This window comes from Parasteatoda tepidariorum, chromosome 2 (assembly GCF_043381705.1).
Source record: "Parasteatoda tepidariorum isolate YZ-2023 chromosome 2, CAS_Ptep_4.0, whole genome shotgun sequence".
NCBI lineage: Eukaryota > Metazoa > Arthropoda > Arachnida > Araneae > Theridiidae > Parasteatoda > Parasteatoda tepidariorum.
The window spans coordinates 51,516,789-51,534,689 of record NC_092205.1 but is presented as its reverse complement, the minus strand read 5'-3'; the positions used below and the strand labels follow the sequence as shown (position 1 = coordinate 51,534,689).

Sequence of the window (17,901 nt, the reverse complement as noted above, 5' to 3'; positions counted from 1 at the left end):
TGGTCATTAAATGGTCTTACTTAAACACATTACAAAAATCATCCTTTTCTTTATCCTCTCTATCCTTATCATCCTTTTCTTATCACTTATTTTTCGATGCAGAAAAATTCGATATTTTTAATCCTTAAATGGTTTAACTTAAACACGATACAAAACCGTCATTTAAAAAAATATGTAAATATTTTTTTATCACTTATTTTTGTTATCAAACGCAATTGTTGATATTCTGAACATAATTTAAAACAATTTTCATATTTTAAAGAGGGATGGTTTTGATTCTAGATTTATGTTCATTGAAGAATCATCTATACTCTTAACAAAAATAAAGTTTTAATAATTTTATCTAATTTTACCACTCATGACGCGATTTATCTCCAATCAGCCTTAAAATTTATTTCTGCGTCATTTATTTTTCATTTGCATTTGCTTGGGTATGCTGCTTTTTTTTTTCAAATGAAGAAAAAAATTAAACACAGAAAATATAGTTCAGTTTATATTGTAGTGCATAAACTGAAACTGTAAATAATTTTATAAATATTTTAATCTCTTGCTAAATCGGAACAAACAAAAGTTTATCACACAAAGTCGGAAGCCCATGTTTAGTTCTCAGAAATTTGAGCCTTAGAAAATAGGTTAACACTTAAAGATTATGCTATTCACAAATATTAGTCTATGCGTATTCAAATATTGGAATTATTCAATTCTGTAATATAAAATAATTAGAAATATTATTCACTGTAATAACTAAGTATTCGAATATTAGAAAGTCTAATAAAAGAATTCAAAAAGTCTTGAATTGTTTTGAAAAATTTATATTTTCTATTAAATCCCACGAAACATGTTTTTCTTAATTAATTATACTTTTTTAAAAAAAAAATTATATGAGTCGGAATTAATTAAAAAAAATTTTAATTTTGGCTCCTGAACTTCTGAAGATGATTTTTTATTATTATTTTTCATTTTAATAATTCATTTTATCTGTTTATTTTGCTTTGTGGAAGGTGATTGGCTCATAACGGCAGGGAAGGGAATTTTTTTTTTTTTTTAATTGCCATTTTCAGAGTTTCCACGCCACATTTTCTATTTGAAAAAAAAAAACATAAAAATAAATAAATAAATAAATGAAAATGAAAAAAAAAATTGATAGTTAAAATAAACTAAATGAGCAGCAATAAGAACTATATTTTGAAAAACAAAATTTCCGGTAAGCAGCTACCATATGGACGAAAAAATTACAAAATGAATGGTTTAAATACCGTATATTTTGGTTTTATTGACCAGAATTATGGCTTTCTTTTTACCAGAAATGCCATCATCATACAGTACGGTAATTTTACCAGAATTTTCCAAGTGATAGTGAATTATGAATGGAACATTATAACGAAGACTTTAAGTTCTACTCATAAAACAATATTGTTTTAAGTAAATGTGTAATTGAAACAATATTTCATAAAACAATTTGCCTTTTAAGCTTTATTAGAAATATTCGTAATTTTATCTCCTACATTTTTCCGATTTTCACCAAGCTTTTAAATACTTTTCTATAATAAAATTCTTGCTTCATGATTCAAATTAATTAATTTACTAACATGATTCAAATTAATTAATTTACTATCATGATTCAAAGTAATTAATACTTCAAGTTGGATATATTTTCTTGTAGAATATAAAGCTATTTTTTGTATTATTTATTTTTTAAACTATTAATTGCACGTTATACCTGAATATTTTGATTGCGATTAAAATTTACTTAATACTTTAATCTCATCTTATCTCTAATGTAGAAATAACTGAGTTCTTCAAAGTACATACTTGCTTTAAAATAAGTTGATAAAGGTTTACAGTTATTATCTTTTTTGCGCAGTAAAGCTAAAATTATTTTTATGACACTAGGCACAAATATAATTTTTAGTTGAGGAAATTTAAGTACTCGAAAGCACGGAACAGCACGAAATATTAATTGGGAATTAAATAACTCAAGCTAAAAAAATTTGAATGCAAAATCAAATCAACCAAGAACAAATATACGAAAACGATTCGAACACCAATTAAATAAGTTAATAAAATATGTTTAATTGTTTTTTAATTTATTTTTTGTAATTTACAATTGCAAGCATCTGTGCTTAATTTATATCCCCTTAATTTTCTCATGAGCAAAGTATGTTATATTTTCAGTTCATAAATTTTTGTAATCTAAGTAATTTCCTATTGATATAATTACAGTTTATGGATAATTTATTAGTTAAATAAAATAGATTTAACATTTCTTGGGATATAGAGTTTATGAATACGTACGTTTTAGAGCTAAATTCTTAAAGTGTTGGGTTGGTTTAAAAAAATGTTCCTTCAACTCTCGCAATAAAGTTGTAATTTTTGATTATAATCATAGCATCTAACAGTGTACGATGATTTTGTGGAAAATCTTCAATGTAAGTCTTAACGAAATTCATTAAAAATATTTACTATCAACTAACAGCAGACATTTAAGTTTTAACTAAACAGTTAAATTAATTCATTGAAATTTAAAAAAAAAACAAGAACACATCAGTAGAAAATGCTTATAACATTAAATAACCTTGAGAAATAACATGAAAAAGAATTCATTTTTAATTAATTCTCTTATTAAAAGCAGTTATTTTTTTCTTAGCCGTATCACCTTACAAAGCAAAATGATTTTGTATCAACTTTTCAATATTACCATACGGCAGTTTGCATCATAAATATTACTTGCGATGCAATCAGAGAGTAATATACATGAAAATTTAATTTGAGCAGTATAAAAAGCATGATAAGAATAAAACAATTGAAAATATTTAAAAAAAAATCATTTAAAAAAAATCATTCATTTATTCTCTTATTGAAAGATGTAAATTCTACTTTTAATTGTATCACCTCATGAAGCAAGACAATTTTGTATCAACCTTTCAATGCAATCATACAGCAATGTATTTGTTAATTGCAATTTAATCTCCTCTCTAGAAAGTGCTTGCATCATGCAGTTGCAGGTGCTCGTTTTCCGAACCCGAAGTAATATTATTTATATAACAACTCTCACAGCGCACCAATTCCGCTTAAGTGGGCCCAGTGTCACCAAGCTGACCTAATGACCCCTGTTTCGTCATGCTCCATTAGGAGAGAGGGGGGAAGGCAAAGTTTTACCCCACCCACTCCATCCTCATCTTCGGAAGACGAAGAGCACAGAGAGAAGAGGAGAGAGGACTGTTTTCTCTTCCGAGCACAACGTCGGTGACGGTAAATTTTAATTCGATTAACAGTCGCGAGAGCTATTGGCGGGCGGTCACGTGAGGCGGAGCATCCCTTATACCCCTCTTCTACCCCTCACAGGGATGGAGGAGGGTGTGGGAGAGCAATGGGGTAAGGGGGGATGAGGATCGGAGCACGAGGAGCAAGCATCCATTCTCTCCTACAGTTTTCAACCCTGCGTTCTCTTAGCGGTTGCCGCTGCCTCCCCGCATTCCGCTTTTGCATTCACATGCGAGGGAGAAACATCATTTAGTTAAAAGCTAGGGCCCTCACAGGTTGGAGAAAAGCGGCAGACAGTCGTTAGCTAGGAGCCGAAGAGATAGAGTAATTTTTAGAGAGTTAATCACAAATGATTGTTCCTTAAAACGCAGTCAATCCTTTTTCTTACATTGAGAACTAACAAAATTAAATCCTCGAGTAAATGAAAATCTCAGATTTAATTTAAATCTCGTAGTCAAAAGTCCTTAGAAATCCAAATTTGCCATATTTTCCTTACAATCCACCAGTCACCATTTCGCTACTTCACTCCTCCACTCTGGCAGTCAGTATGGACTATCCGTACTTGAACCAGCCAACTTTTGACCCAAGTTGTTCACTGGGTGGCATGGAATTGCCAAGCTGCCAGTTGCCTTGCTCATATGCTGATTTAGGTTCCTGCAGTCAGATGACATCGGCTGCAGCCTATAGATATAGCACAGCAGCTGTTCCCCGATCATTTGGAGGTCCAACAGCTGTAGGTCCCCCACCTTGTGGTATGGTGGCTGCCAGACCACGTCACGATCAAGGTCCAGTCTCCGTCTTCAGCTCAGCAGGAATGGCGTTGCAAAGTAAGTATTTTTCAACTTTTTTTTTCCCCTTTGGGTTAAAAAAAATATTACCAACGAAACCGAGACGAAAGAAATATATTTCCCCCAAATTGAATTTGGTGGTAAAAATTCTCTTTCAACTACTTTTTTTTTAATGCCTGTAAGATGTTACCTCCGCAGGACGAAGTGCCTCCTACAACTACAGAAACGCGAAGCAGAAGCTCTTGCCTTTAAACGCTTGGGCCGCAGTAACTCGGTTACCGTTAGGTGGAGGGTCGGGGTTGGTCGGGGGGCAAGGCAAGAGGAGGAAAGGAAAAGGCCTCCCGGAAATTAAATAATTTGATAGCGCCAGGTCGATGCTGAATAATCCAAAGGATGACTATTTAGATCCCTAGCAGCTAACCTGATTTTCTCGGTCTGCAGATTCATATTTCTTCAGCAAGGCCCAATATACGTCATTTTTCTTGCTTAGACTCAATTTGGGCGCTGCTTTAACCCGGTTAGTAGAAGAAAGCCCAGACCGCCCCAAATTTGATCATAGGCCACTGCCACACATAAATCTCCTCAAGAAGAAAAACCCTCCCTTTTCTTACCTTCTTGGTCAGAAGGTACTTGGATCAGTTCGACTCTGGTTGTTAGTTGTGATTGTGTCCGCTTAATCGAAAAAATGATTATTAAAACTATTTTCAGAAAGTGCTGTAATTTAGTTAGTGTCAACCTCAAGAAAAAAAACTCTCGCTTTTGTCACCTTCATGACAGGAAGGTACTTGGATCAGTTTGACTTAGGTTGTTAGCTGTGATTGTGCCGGCTTAATCGAAAAAATGATAATTAAAACCATTATCAGCAAGTCCTTTAATTTAGTTGGTGTCAACCTCAGCTTTTCTCACTTTCTTTGTTATAAGGCATTTGCATCAATTCGGCTCTGGTTGTTAGTTGCGATTGTATCAGCTCAATCGAGAAAAAAAAATATTAAAAACATTATTGCGAAGTACTATAAGTTAGTTAGTTTCAACCTCAAGATGAAAAACCATCACTTTTCTCGCCTTCTTGATAAGAAGGTACTTGGATCTGTTCGACTCAGATTATTCGTAGTGATTGTGACGACTTAATCGAAAAACTGATTGTTAAAACAGTTCTTAGTAAGTGCTATAATTTCGTTGGTGTCAACCTCAGGAAGAAAAACCCTCGCTTTTCTCACCATCTTGGTTAGAAAGTCCTTGGATCAGTTCGACTCTGGTCGTTAGTTGCGATTTTGCCGGCTTCATCTATAAATTATGTTTTTAAAATCAATTTTTAAAGTGCTATAATTTAGTTGGTATCAAATTCAGAAAAAAAAAAAACCCTCGCTTTTCTCACCTTCTTGGTCAGAAGGTCCCTGGATCAGTTTGATTTTGGTTGCTAGTTGTGATTGTGTTGGCTAAATCGATAAAATTACTTTAAAAACAATTTTTAAAGTGCTATAATTTAGATGGTGTAAAACTCAGGAAGAAAAAAAACTCTCGCTTTTCTCATCTTTTTGACCAGAATTTACTTGAAACGGTCTGACTTTGGTTGTCAGTTCTTATTGTTGCTGCTTAATTGTGTTTTTGAAACTATTTTTAATGAAAATTGTGATTTAGTTAGCGTCAATCCAAAGAATTTCAGGTTAACTGATAATTGAACAGTGGTTGCAGTTCACTGGATTAGTTACTATACCAAGGATTATAGTTACCAAATGGAGCTTCGTTAAATTTTCAACAAAAAATTATAATTATTGAAAGAAGAATTCTGGTAGGTAACACTAGATAAATACTATATCTTGATACAAAGATACAACTCAAAACTATTTTCAGAAAAAAAACTATTTGACAATTCTCTCAGTCAGCTTATCATTATTGGAACTAGTTTAGAATGAATAATTTATAACTATTTGCCTATAAACTTTTTGTACCAATGTTTAATTATATCGCGCGAATTATATTCGTGAAAAAGGAAATTTATTTCCTAATGGCTTACTTTTTCTGAAATATTAAATTACATCTTCATTGTAATATCCATTTTCTTATTGTAAGAGAAAGGGAAAGATTTTGTTTGATGCAAATTTTAGAGATTTAAAGTTTAAAAAAATTCACGAAAGGCTGTATTTAGAATAAAATATTTCAAAACAGTAAGTACCAACGTTATACTAAAGCAAAAAAAAAAAAAAAACGCAAACGAAGAACAATACAACAGTACAATACGAATAGTACAATATTACGAAGAAAGTACAATAAATTGACCTACTATAGTTTGTTGTATAAACAGGAACCATCCACAGTAGAAGGTTCTTATTTGTGCTTTAATCATGCTGTTTTTTGCTTTATTCTAAATAGCCCAAAGTGTTAACATTTCGTTTGTTTTATTACTAATTATGAAAAAATGGTTTGTAGGGGAAAAATTAGTGAATAATTGTGAAGCGAAAAATTAGATATATATTACAATTCAATAATTTTCTTCACCTTATAAATTATTTTAAATTATTTTTATAAAATTTAGTTTTTGAAAAGAAAAGTTAGTTCTGATTCATGTCAGTAAAATATTCAATAAAGCATTATTAAATTTTTTTTCCATTTTTTTATTACTGCTATAAGAATAATTTTTTCAATTATTTGAAATGGATAGATTATATGACATTGATTGTAAGTAATTAAAAGTGATTAATGTTTCCTATTAGACGACTTAAGAAAATTATTTTAAATACATATTACCGTTCTTATTCTGACTTAAAATGGATGGAATGATTTTTAATTTTTACTTTATTTACAATTCTTTTCAAAGGTTTTCTGTTCTAAAACTATCTTTCACTATCTTTGAATTTTTATTGATTTTTAGGAAATAGTAATCAAATAAATAATAGTTAGTAATATATATTTATTAGTGAGGAACCATTGAAAATTAAGTTTTAAGTTCATCGGAATAATTATGAATTCCTCAATTTGTTTGATATTTATATTTAACTCATTACGTGTTTATTAATTTTGAAACTTTAATTGAATAAATATATTTTTGTATTTCATTATTTATTTATATCTAATATTGTTAATTTTAAAAAAAAGAAAAACTATGCTTGTAATAATTATGTAATCACAATAACGTTAATTACTAAAAAGTCAGTTATTTAGATATATAGATTTATAGATAGAGAGATAGAATTATTAGATAGATAGATAGATAGATAGATAGAATCATTTAGATAGAAAAATCAATTATTAGATTATATATCTTAATTTTAATTCTTTTAACAGTTCCACATTATTAGTTTTTATAAATATTAAAGATCAAAATCACATTTGTTTACCTACTATTATGTTTAAAAATATGCGATTAAAAGTTTTTAAGTAAATAGAGAAAATCTGTCGTAATACATAGAATATGAAGATGTTTGGTATTGCATGATTCATGTATGTTAAACATATAATTCCAGAAATTCAGGTATAATATTGATATAGTTAAACGTAAGAAAATCGTACTACGGTTATCACTTATAACATATTTAATCGCCTATACATATTTATAACTTATAGTAAGATATGCTTATTTTATATATAAGATATACTTAAAAGTAAGCCTAAATGATCATGACCCAACATTTTAGTCTTTAGATTAATAATTTTCTTTTTGTAATTCTCATTTTTGTTTAAGATAACTTAGGAAAAAAAACTTACTAATTAAATAATTTATATTTCTGTTATTGTTAACTATTAATTCAAACTAATTATTTAAAAATATTGTTTGATGCATTTTATACAATTGAAAATAAATTTACATTTAATTATGAACAATTTTATACCTTCAAAAACAGATATTTTACAAGAGTTAGAGAGTTTTGGGAATAAGGAATGGTATTTTCATTTTAACATTACTTTTTTATTAAGTGTAATATATATGTTTGAATAAATATATGGAATAGAGTTTTTAAAAAATAAAGTTAAATGAAAAGTTTTTTAAGGAAAGAGAGTGTGGATATTAAATTTTTAAAAAATGCAATTAATGTTAAAAAGAGTTCGTGGTAATTAATGTAAAAAGATTCATCTTTTGTTATAACCTTGATTTCGATTTACACTTTATAGTCCCTTTAATTGTTTAATTGTAAACAAAATGTAAGTAGCATTTCACTTTTCTAAAATTTTAAGTTAATGTAAAAATAATTGGAAGTATAAATTTTTAGAAAAGAAAGAAAGAAAGCGTAAGTTATACAAATGAATAAACTTTTTTTGCAATAAAAACTGTGACAAGCATCTGTAGAAAAAGATCATAGTGATCATTCTTTATTTCACATAGGAAAAAGAAATACTTATAAATAATTTGTTATTGCCTTTTAAATCAAACTTGTATATATATTTTTAAATATATCTATATAATACGAAATTATAATACTTGTGAATAAATTAGTTAGCAAATATATTAAATTGTTTCTAAATATAGAAAGGAGTTACAGAGTATTATTCAGATTAGACCAGAAAACTTAAAATCATCATGTAGTAATGCTGTTGAATTTTATTGTGATTCAAAGAAAATTAAAAGAAGTCGTTGTTTATAGTTAGTTTGAAACAGGAAAAAAAGGCTTTATATTTAAGAATCTTGACTAAATTTTTTTTTAAATAAAAGGCTAAAAATCATGTGGATGTTTTTAATTAAAAACCATGGCATATTATCATACCCTTAGGAAGTGCAATTGCGTATTTGCAATTTTTGATTATAGATTTCGATTATAGATGGAATTCAAAAATAGATGTATGTGATAATAGATGTAAGATAAACGTGTTTTTGTAAAAATGTACAAGTTTTCTAGATTGGATCACATAGAGTTACCTAAAGTGGACTAGTCTAAAGGTTGTCTAATTTTTCAGGTAAAAAAGTGGTTAGCTGCACTTTTCCAGAAAAAAAAATGAATTAAATATAACTATTTAACGTATCAAGTCTTTAGCGACATCAATATGAATACACTTTTGTTTACTGTTTCATTAATAATTAGGTTTACATTTTACTTTAAAAAAATTCCAGTTTAAATACTTTTTAATGTAGTATAGAATCGTATTTTTTTTCCTGATCAGTTATCAGATTTTGGTTTTACATCTGAGTTAGTCATTGCTCATACGTTTAATATAGCAAGTAAAACGTATTTGCTGACCTATTATTAAAGCAAAAGATGTCGGTGAAAAATAATGTAATAAGACTGTGATGCATCGTTGTTTTGTATATCATATGAAAAAAAGGATAAACAACGCATTTCACAAACTGTGCAATGATACTGCGCATAAAGTTTTAAATAGATTGTTATTATTTTATTCCAATGTATTTTCTAGTTTATTAAATTATTTAATAAACTACTCAATAAGTTAAATTATATCATTTTATGATCTAAGTATGAATACATTAAAATATTTAGTGAAATTTTAAGTTGAATAAAATGTCTTGGCCTAGAATAAAATCAAATTAATAAACAATGATTGAAAATCAAAATAAGATTCTTTAAGATGCCCTTAAATGTGGAAGTAAATATCTTTATTTAATATTTTGGAACTTAAAACTTGATTTTATTACATTACTTGAATTTTTTTTTTATGTATAGCATTATATTTCAAATATTTGCAATATTTTATTACACATTACTCAAATAGAAAAATATTGAATTTCTTTTTAATGGGCCATAATTTGCATTTTGCGATTTACTTATATTTTTTAATAGATCAGAATTAATATTTTATGAGCATTTTAAACCAATTGCTACTAGTTTTTATTTATTTTTTATTTCTGTTTCATTTTTAAAGTTTTTGTAAACTCATTTCAGTTGTAAAATTATATTTTCTAATTTTCTATTTTCAAAAAAGAAAAATTTTCAATTTTCAATTTTAGTTGAAAACTTCTGCAACAAAAATGCTAAAAAATAATTATGTATTACTGAAGTATTCACGGGAAACTAACTTATTCCTTTTGATAAATGTGATCTTTTTGATTTTTTTTGAATTACTAAAAGAAATTACAGAATTAGTTTAAATTCCAGAATTATTAGGGAAGTTACTATGAGGTGTAATTTAAGGTCATTTCATAATGTAACGTTATCGACAAATTAATTTTATTTATATTTTCATAATTTTGTTCATAGTTCAGAAATTATAACATAAACATTAGAAAATATTACATTCTAACATTAGAAAAATATTAGATTTCTTGAAAGAAAATAAAATAACATATTTTTAACAGCTATTTACAATAAATGAGGAATTATCAATATGAAGTTTAAATCTTAATTTTCTTTTTCTTTCTTCAAACTACTGTACTTGTATTTATAGCAAATTAAGTATTTCTTAATACATAGTTAATCTAAACTATTAAATAATTGGAGTTCAAACCAAACCTATTTTGCAACATTTTCAATTGCGAGATTTTTTAACGTTACTTAAAAAAATCTCATTTCTAATAGTTACCAAATTTATAGATATTCAGAACATCTTTCATAGATATTATTACATCACTTATGGATATTCAGAACATCATTTATGAATACTATCACATCATTTATAGAAATTAAAAATATAGCATTTGTAGAACTGAAGTACAAGCACTCGATTGATTTACTCTCTTGTTGTTTTTAATTGAAAATTGATTTTGTTTTCAAATTTAAAAATTCTACTGTAGATTTGTCTGAATTGTCAAAATATTGCGAGGAAATCAAATATATTAGTGTCCGAGTGATTAAACAGCTAGCGTTAATATCAAGCATAATTTTAATGTGTATGAAAATATTGATACTGTTTTAAAGCATTCAATATCTCTTTAAAGAAGTGAAAATAATATCTTTTAGCTGCTATGAACAATGAATTTATAAGAATCGTTGATTAAACATTTACTCTTTTGTTGCTTCAACGCAATCATTTCGTTTATTTACTGAATTAAAAATCCTGCTGTGTAATAAAGCTATTTTGCTAAGTTAGTAAGCATTTAGCACCAGAATTAAACAGATTCGGCAGGAGTTATTAAGTTATAGATTCATCATTAAACTAAAACATATTTTTTATATATAAAAGCTTTTTGCGATATTTTTAAAGCATTATTTTTATTAATTTTAGAAAATATTTGCCATTTACAATCTATCTATAAGAACTGCGGTACAAACATTAAGTTTATTTTACTTAGACATAAATAATTAAGTTTTAAAATCAGCTATTTTCTTTCATTTTTATAAATTAGGACTATTTTTTTTCTTTGGTTACTGCATCAGTACCTTTCAACATCATGTTGAAAATGATATAGATTTTTTCTTGAAATTTTGCTATTATATCACTCTTTTTGTTTTACCCAATTTTAAACGTTATTAATATTTTTAAATCTATTGACTTGGTTGCACCATAACAACTTAAACACTTAACTATGTGATTCACTTATGACATTGAGAACTAAATTTTGGAGTGTTAGTTTAACACACAAAAAAATAAAAGTTTTACATTATTGCTGAATAATGTGCTGAATACTGTTTTACGTCACATTTCTGAATGTCACTGAGCATCTTATCAAACGTCTGTTTTAATGAGTAGCATTTTTGATAATTAGCTAATGGGTAATACAGAGTTGTGGTTGATATAAATTATAGTGCAATTTTTTTAAAAATTTAATTCTGTGAAATCTAACACGTACATTAATTTTGAATTATTTGACACCTTTATAATTTTTCTTCAATCTAAAAAGTTTTTTGGTTTATTTTCAATGTAATAATTTTATAGTTTGCAACTAAGGGAAGCCACAGAATGTAATTGAGGAAGAAAGTTTTCATATAAATGATTCATTCGTTCTTAATATATTTTTATTAGTTTTATAAATCATTAATTTTATTATAAATATGTAAAATTTGTAATTCTATAGAAAAAAATACCATAGTATGAAATTATCAAAATTATCTAAAACTATCTATATCAAAATTATCTAAAAATATCTATTGATGAATCATCTATTAGAGTAAGTTATTTGTTTATTATTTGTTTATAATTATTATCATAAATAAATGGAAATCAGAGAAGAAAAAAAAAGAATAATTAAGCTATTGGAAAATAATACTTTAACCAAAATGTAAAATCACGCTTATTTTTTCAGTTCTTAAAAATTTTTAATATTTACAGTGGGTTTCAATGTATAGTGAATAGTCATTGCACTATCGTTTATAACAACTTATAACAAACTGAAAGTCAATGCAGATTTAAATATAATCATTATTCAATATTACACATTGGTTAAAACATAAAGTAAAAATCAAAATAGAGTAATAATGGTAAAAATATACGTGCGAAATCAATACAGTAACTTAGATTAAATTTTTAAAGTTTTTTTTTTCAAATAATTTTCTTTTCTTCCTTTAAATTACGAAGTTTATAAACGATTATAAAATGCTAACAAATATCGTATCAATATTGTTCTAAGAAAAGATAACATTAAATAAATAAATCCCTCAAGGAAGTTATATTTACGTTTTCAACAATCTTAGCACTTATTTTTTGTATAATATATTAATTTTACGTTTATGAACAATAGTCAATGGTACTGGGTTTAGCTTCAACTATTTTAAATAAACTTCTAAATATAATCTCAATTGTTTGAATCTCCAATATATGCTATTCTGATTGTGATATAAAAAAATGGAAACAAGCTACAAAAATTATTGGATTATTATTAAACTCTAATAATATATTTATGTTACTAATAATATATTATATATTAAATTAATAACATATTTATGTTACTAATAATATATTATGTATTAAACTTATAATATATTATATCAAATAAGTTGCATTATTAGAACGAAACGCTTTTTTTTTGGTACAACATGTTCTCTCAATAAAAGGTACACACAGGGAAAAACATAAATCACTTAATGGAGAATTTTTGAAGTGTCATTCTTATTTTTAGCATAAAAATTTCAATTTATATTTAAAATCTTTAATAAATCTAAATAAAATCTTAAAACTACAAATTTGTCACTTAAAATTCAAAATCCGGAACTTCATCAGTTCAATATTAGTTTAAATGAAACTCGTAAACAAAAAAATTTATCAGTGATAATTATTAAAGTAAATTAACACTTTATGTTAAATGATCATTATTTCAATAATGTTAAATATTTTTGCTTGATACCTCCGAATAGAATTTACGTAAATACTACCGAAATTTAAGCCACATTAATTACTCTGAAATTTTACTAATGTCAGGAAAAAATGTAAAAGGAACTCTTAGTATAACACTTTCTATATAATTTTTAGTTCAAAGTGAATTTATTAGCAATAAATATATTTTTCTAAGCGATTTTTTTAGTATTAATTGCCTTAAACACAATGCTTTAAATCTCTCAACTCTGTTTTCTGATACTTAAGTTATATTTGTATAATCATAATTTCATATATAAATGAAATTAGTAAATATTCAAATAGAAAGGAAATAAAAAATTGAAAACATAATTTATTAGCAGTAAAGTATTAGAACATTAAAAAGTATTTATTAAAAATTTAAAAATCATACTACATTCAAAATAGAGACTTCTTATTCTGTAAGAAGTTAATTCAAGAAATTTAATTTTTCATAAATTGTTCTTGTTATATTTTTTTTGTGGAGAACGAAGGTATATTTTAATAAGTATATGATCAGTTTGAAATTTTAAAAATTATCTTTTGAAATTTCATAAATGATAAGCTATTTGGCCAATCTTATTTAAGTTATGTATTTGTCATTAATACGTAAAAATACGTAGTTTAAAGTTATGTTAAGCATTTACATGTAGTGCAATTCAATAATTTCGCAGATAATTTAGTAGACAATCATAGAATATTGTATTTCGCATGAAATTATCTTTAGATAAACGAATTTTATAATTACAAGTATATATTAATTTAAATAAATAGTTTCGATAAATAAAAAAAAGCATTAAATGTTTAAAACTTCTGAACACTCTCTCTGTAAAAGAAAAAGAGAGAGAGAATGTTTTAGTGTCTGATTTTTGAACTAAAATATAGTGTGAACTGATCAATTAGTATATTTAAGTTTAGACTAATAAACTCTTAGATTTGCGAGTTAGTGCTCTAAGATCCAATCATTAAATCAAAAGCTACGTGTTAAATTAAAAGCTGTTTATATTTTGCTCACCGCACATTAACAAAATTTAATATTGGGAAAAAGTAATTTAAAATGTATGGTCATGAACTTTTGGAAGTGTGTTTATTATTAGAATTTTACAAGATTGCTTGAGAAATTTACTAGATATTTTATTCATTAATGTTTAGTCATTGTATAATGCATTTTTCGATTTTTATATTTTATTAACTTTTATGAAAAATAACATGTTTTCATATTTTATAGCAAATTCGATTTTTACAGTCTTTTATTTGAACTTGCTTTTTTCATTTTGCAAATAAGAATTAAAGACATTTAAAGTAAACATGTTAAACTCTTTCTACGAAAAAAACAAAAGTCTACATAGTATTTAAAATAATTTAAAATGGAAATTTTCTTATTTTACCTGAGAAGCAATTTATCTTCTTCGTATTTGATATTATAAATTTAGTATTTAATATGATTATTTCATTTTGTAAAATTTTGAACAAAATCATTTAAAAATTTTTCATCTTAAAACATACCCTGAAAATATTGTAAATAAGTCTATTTAAAATTGCACTTTATTCTGATAAAACTTTTACAATGTCCTTTATTCCACTAAAATGAATTTCACTAAAAATTTGAGTAAAATGCTCATGTGCACATTTGATTTGATTACGGTAAACAATACTGGTTATGTTTCCTGTTGTTTGGAGGATGATATCACATGATAAAAATGTTTCTTTATTTTTCGGGTAAGCAAGTGATTTAATTAAGCGTTTATTACTAGTCTAAATCAAATGCGGAATTAACGCTATGCACAAACATATATTTTTCATTAAAAATAAAACACATGAAAACATTCAAACTAAGCACATTGAAACTAAAATAATCACTAGTAATTCAGTTACAAGAGTTACTTCATAATATTAATTATGACTTCCGAATTCTTTTAATTACAAGCATTACACTGTAAAACTATTCTGTAATATTACGGAAAAATATCTGGCAGCTAGGATGCCACAGATTATCTGTATGATACAGAAAAAGCACGTTTACTGTAAAATATCTTTACGTATCAGATATTATAATTAAGAAACATAAATGGATTGGTAATGTTCTACGTAAAACAAGTTTTTGATTGGTACCCTCAGGGCAATCGAAAAATAGGAAGACTGTAAATGTCTGAAGACCATCAAATTTTCTGTATGAAAGTTACAGAATTATTATGTTTTTTGACGGAAGTTTTTTTGCAGTGTACTTGTAAATGCATAATTTATCCATCAATAACAAGATATATATTTCCCATCTATTATTGTATAAGTATTTTTAAAGAAACATAATCGTTAAATAACTTTGAAAGAGCTAATTATTTAAATATTTAGTTTATATTTTAGCTTTATAATCTATCATGATTTTTTGGTATTTGTAATTTAAAATTTTTGATTGATTATAACTTTTTCTCCCTTTTAACTTATTTATTGCATTAAAGCGTTTTTTTTTAGAGCTCTGAAGATTATAAAAACTCCCCTTAACATTTCATTTCACATTTCCAATTTCTCACCACTTAAAAATCGCAACATTGTATAAAAATACATCTCTGACACAAATTTGAATTACCATCTCCTTTTTTGCTACCTAAGATAAACTTACTCCTCAGCTTGAAGAAAGAAAAAGGAAGTGCGATGTTTTACACACCAAACCACCTGTTGGCCTTGGCGCTTTTTGCAACCAAATTCGAGCTATCAGAGCTAATTAAGTAACCGGGAATAATTAGCAAAAATCAGATTAGTCCTAATTGCTATTCACAGCCATCCTTAGAGCCGCAGCATGCTAATTCATCCCCATTCTTCACGTAGAGAAGTTAGTGGAAACCCTTTTCTAGAAGTTCAGGTTTAAGCGTGGTTTTTGTATTCTCTCAGCTTTCAAATTGATAAGATATTTTTATCTGTCTCTTTTCTTATCGTTTTATTTTTCAAAGAATGGAAAGAATAATGGAATCTAATTGTAGGAGATGTTTTTTAGCGCCTTTCTTCCTGTTCGTTGTTTTGCGGTAATTAGTCAGATTATAAGCTAAATTAAGAACAGTGATTTAGGTGTACTGAATCTACACTTGAGTAACTTATGAATAGAAACTTGGCTTGTGGTAATTAATGTATTCAACACAAAATAGAGCTCATATTCAAAGCACGGAGTTTGATAGTTATTTATATTTTGGATTTCTTGACTCTTATTTTGCATAAAGTTATGCATTAGGAATAGTTGTTTATTATATTTTTTAAGTATGTAAAAGTTTATCTCTTTCATTAACTTCAAATCACAAATATTATTTATAATAATACGAAATTCCCATTAAAATTCTCAAAGGCAACAAAAAATGAAATTAAAAATTTAAATTGCTTAATTTTTTTTCACTTTATCAGAAAATGTTTTTATTTTTTATTTTTATGCATAGCTGCATTTTTGTTTTAATTTTAAATTTTTGGTTTAATAAATTATTTATATTTCATCAATATTTTTTCGCTTGAAATTATTAATTAGAAATTGTTTGCTACTTTTTAAGTAGTTAAAAGTATAAGACATAGATGAATTTTAAATCATCAATACAGCATAGTTTTATCATAAGAACTTCAAGAGTTTTTGAAAACTAACCGATTTAAATTGATTACCAGTAGCAGAAAAAATAATTCTTTAGAGTTTCAAAGATCCTTTCCTTAACGAATTTTGTAAATACAAATAATTTAAATATATAGGTGCAAAATAAATTAATACTCTTAGATTAATAGTACTTAAATATTCCCATTTACTTTATAGTTTTTATACATATTTTGAGTGGCTTTTTATAAAGGAAACATTACTGAGATATTATATTCTTACATTATATATGAAACAATAACTACAAATTTAAAGATTCATTTGTTTATTCATACATTTTTTTCATAAATATATTGTTCTAACACTTTTTTTAAGATTTCATATTTATTTCTAAGGAACAGTAAGCTTGAAGCAAGTTTTAATAAAAATTATACACTAACTATTTAATTCTAAGACAATCGGCTGAATACGCAGCATTGAAAAATGCAATTTCATTATCCTAGTGGTTGATAAAATTGCTATATAAACTCAATATACTCAATCAGTCATAAAAGAGCGAATACTTTACTTCCTCTGTCTTACAAATTTTAAGCATAGAACAACGTTAATGTTAATTAACCGATAAAAATTTTCCCCTTGAAATACAAAGAACAGCGACAACAAAAACATTTCCACGCAAGCATAAAGTGTACTTTACAGAAAAAAAAATTAACACCTCTAATACTTTTACGCACTTATATAAAATTTACTTCTATTTGTATAAATAATCTACTGAAAATAAGTGTTTAAAGAGATGCTTTTGCAATTTCAGTTTTATGAATTGCATATAATAGTATAAAACAAGCAACAGATTTGTCGTTGATGGGATAAACAAGCTACGAATAGTGTCGTATTTGACTTACCATAAAACAATTATGAGTGCTATATTATTCCTTTAAATAAATTTATTAGTTATGCTTAAACGCAAAAAAATTACTTTACGGCTTATTAAAAAAATTCTACGTAGAAATAAGAAAAATCCTACGTTAATATTTTTAGCAACTGTTAATCGATTAAATAATCACCTGTTATGAAGTTAAAGAGTATTTAATTTATGTTATTACTTATTATTTTCAATATTACGACAGCAGTTTTAATATT

The 17,901-nt window shown here is 26.2% G+C and overlaps 1 protein-coding gene and 1 long non-coding RNA gene across 2 annotated transcripts in view; one reads left to right on the top strand and one right to left on the bottom strand.

Annotated features, from left to right (window-relative positions):
* LOC139425000 (uncharacterized) overlaps window positions 1-17,901 on the bottom strand; it is a 133,800-nt gene that overhangs the window by 34,505 nt on the left and 81,394 nt on the right. The gene's annotated exons all lie outside the window — the stretch shown is intronic.
* The window catches only part of LOC107446297 (paired mesoderm homeobox protein 2B), an 80,437-nt gene continuing 65,934 nt past the window's right edge, over window positions 3,399-17,901 (top strand). The window contains exon 1 of the mRNA XM_016060907.3: window positions 3,399-4,091. Coding sequence (XP_015916393.1) covers window positions 3,812-4,091 — 280 coding nt within the window. The 5' untranslated portion in view covers window positions 3,399-3,811. The remainder of the gene's footprint in view (window positions 4,092-17,901) is intronic.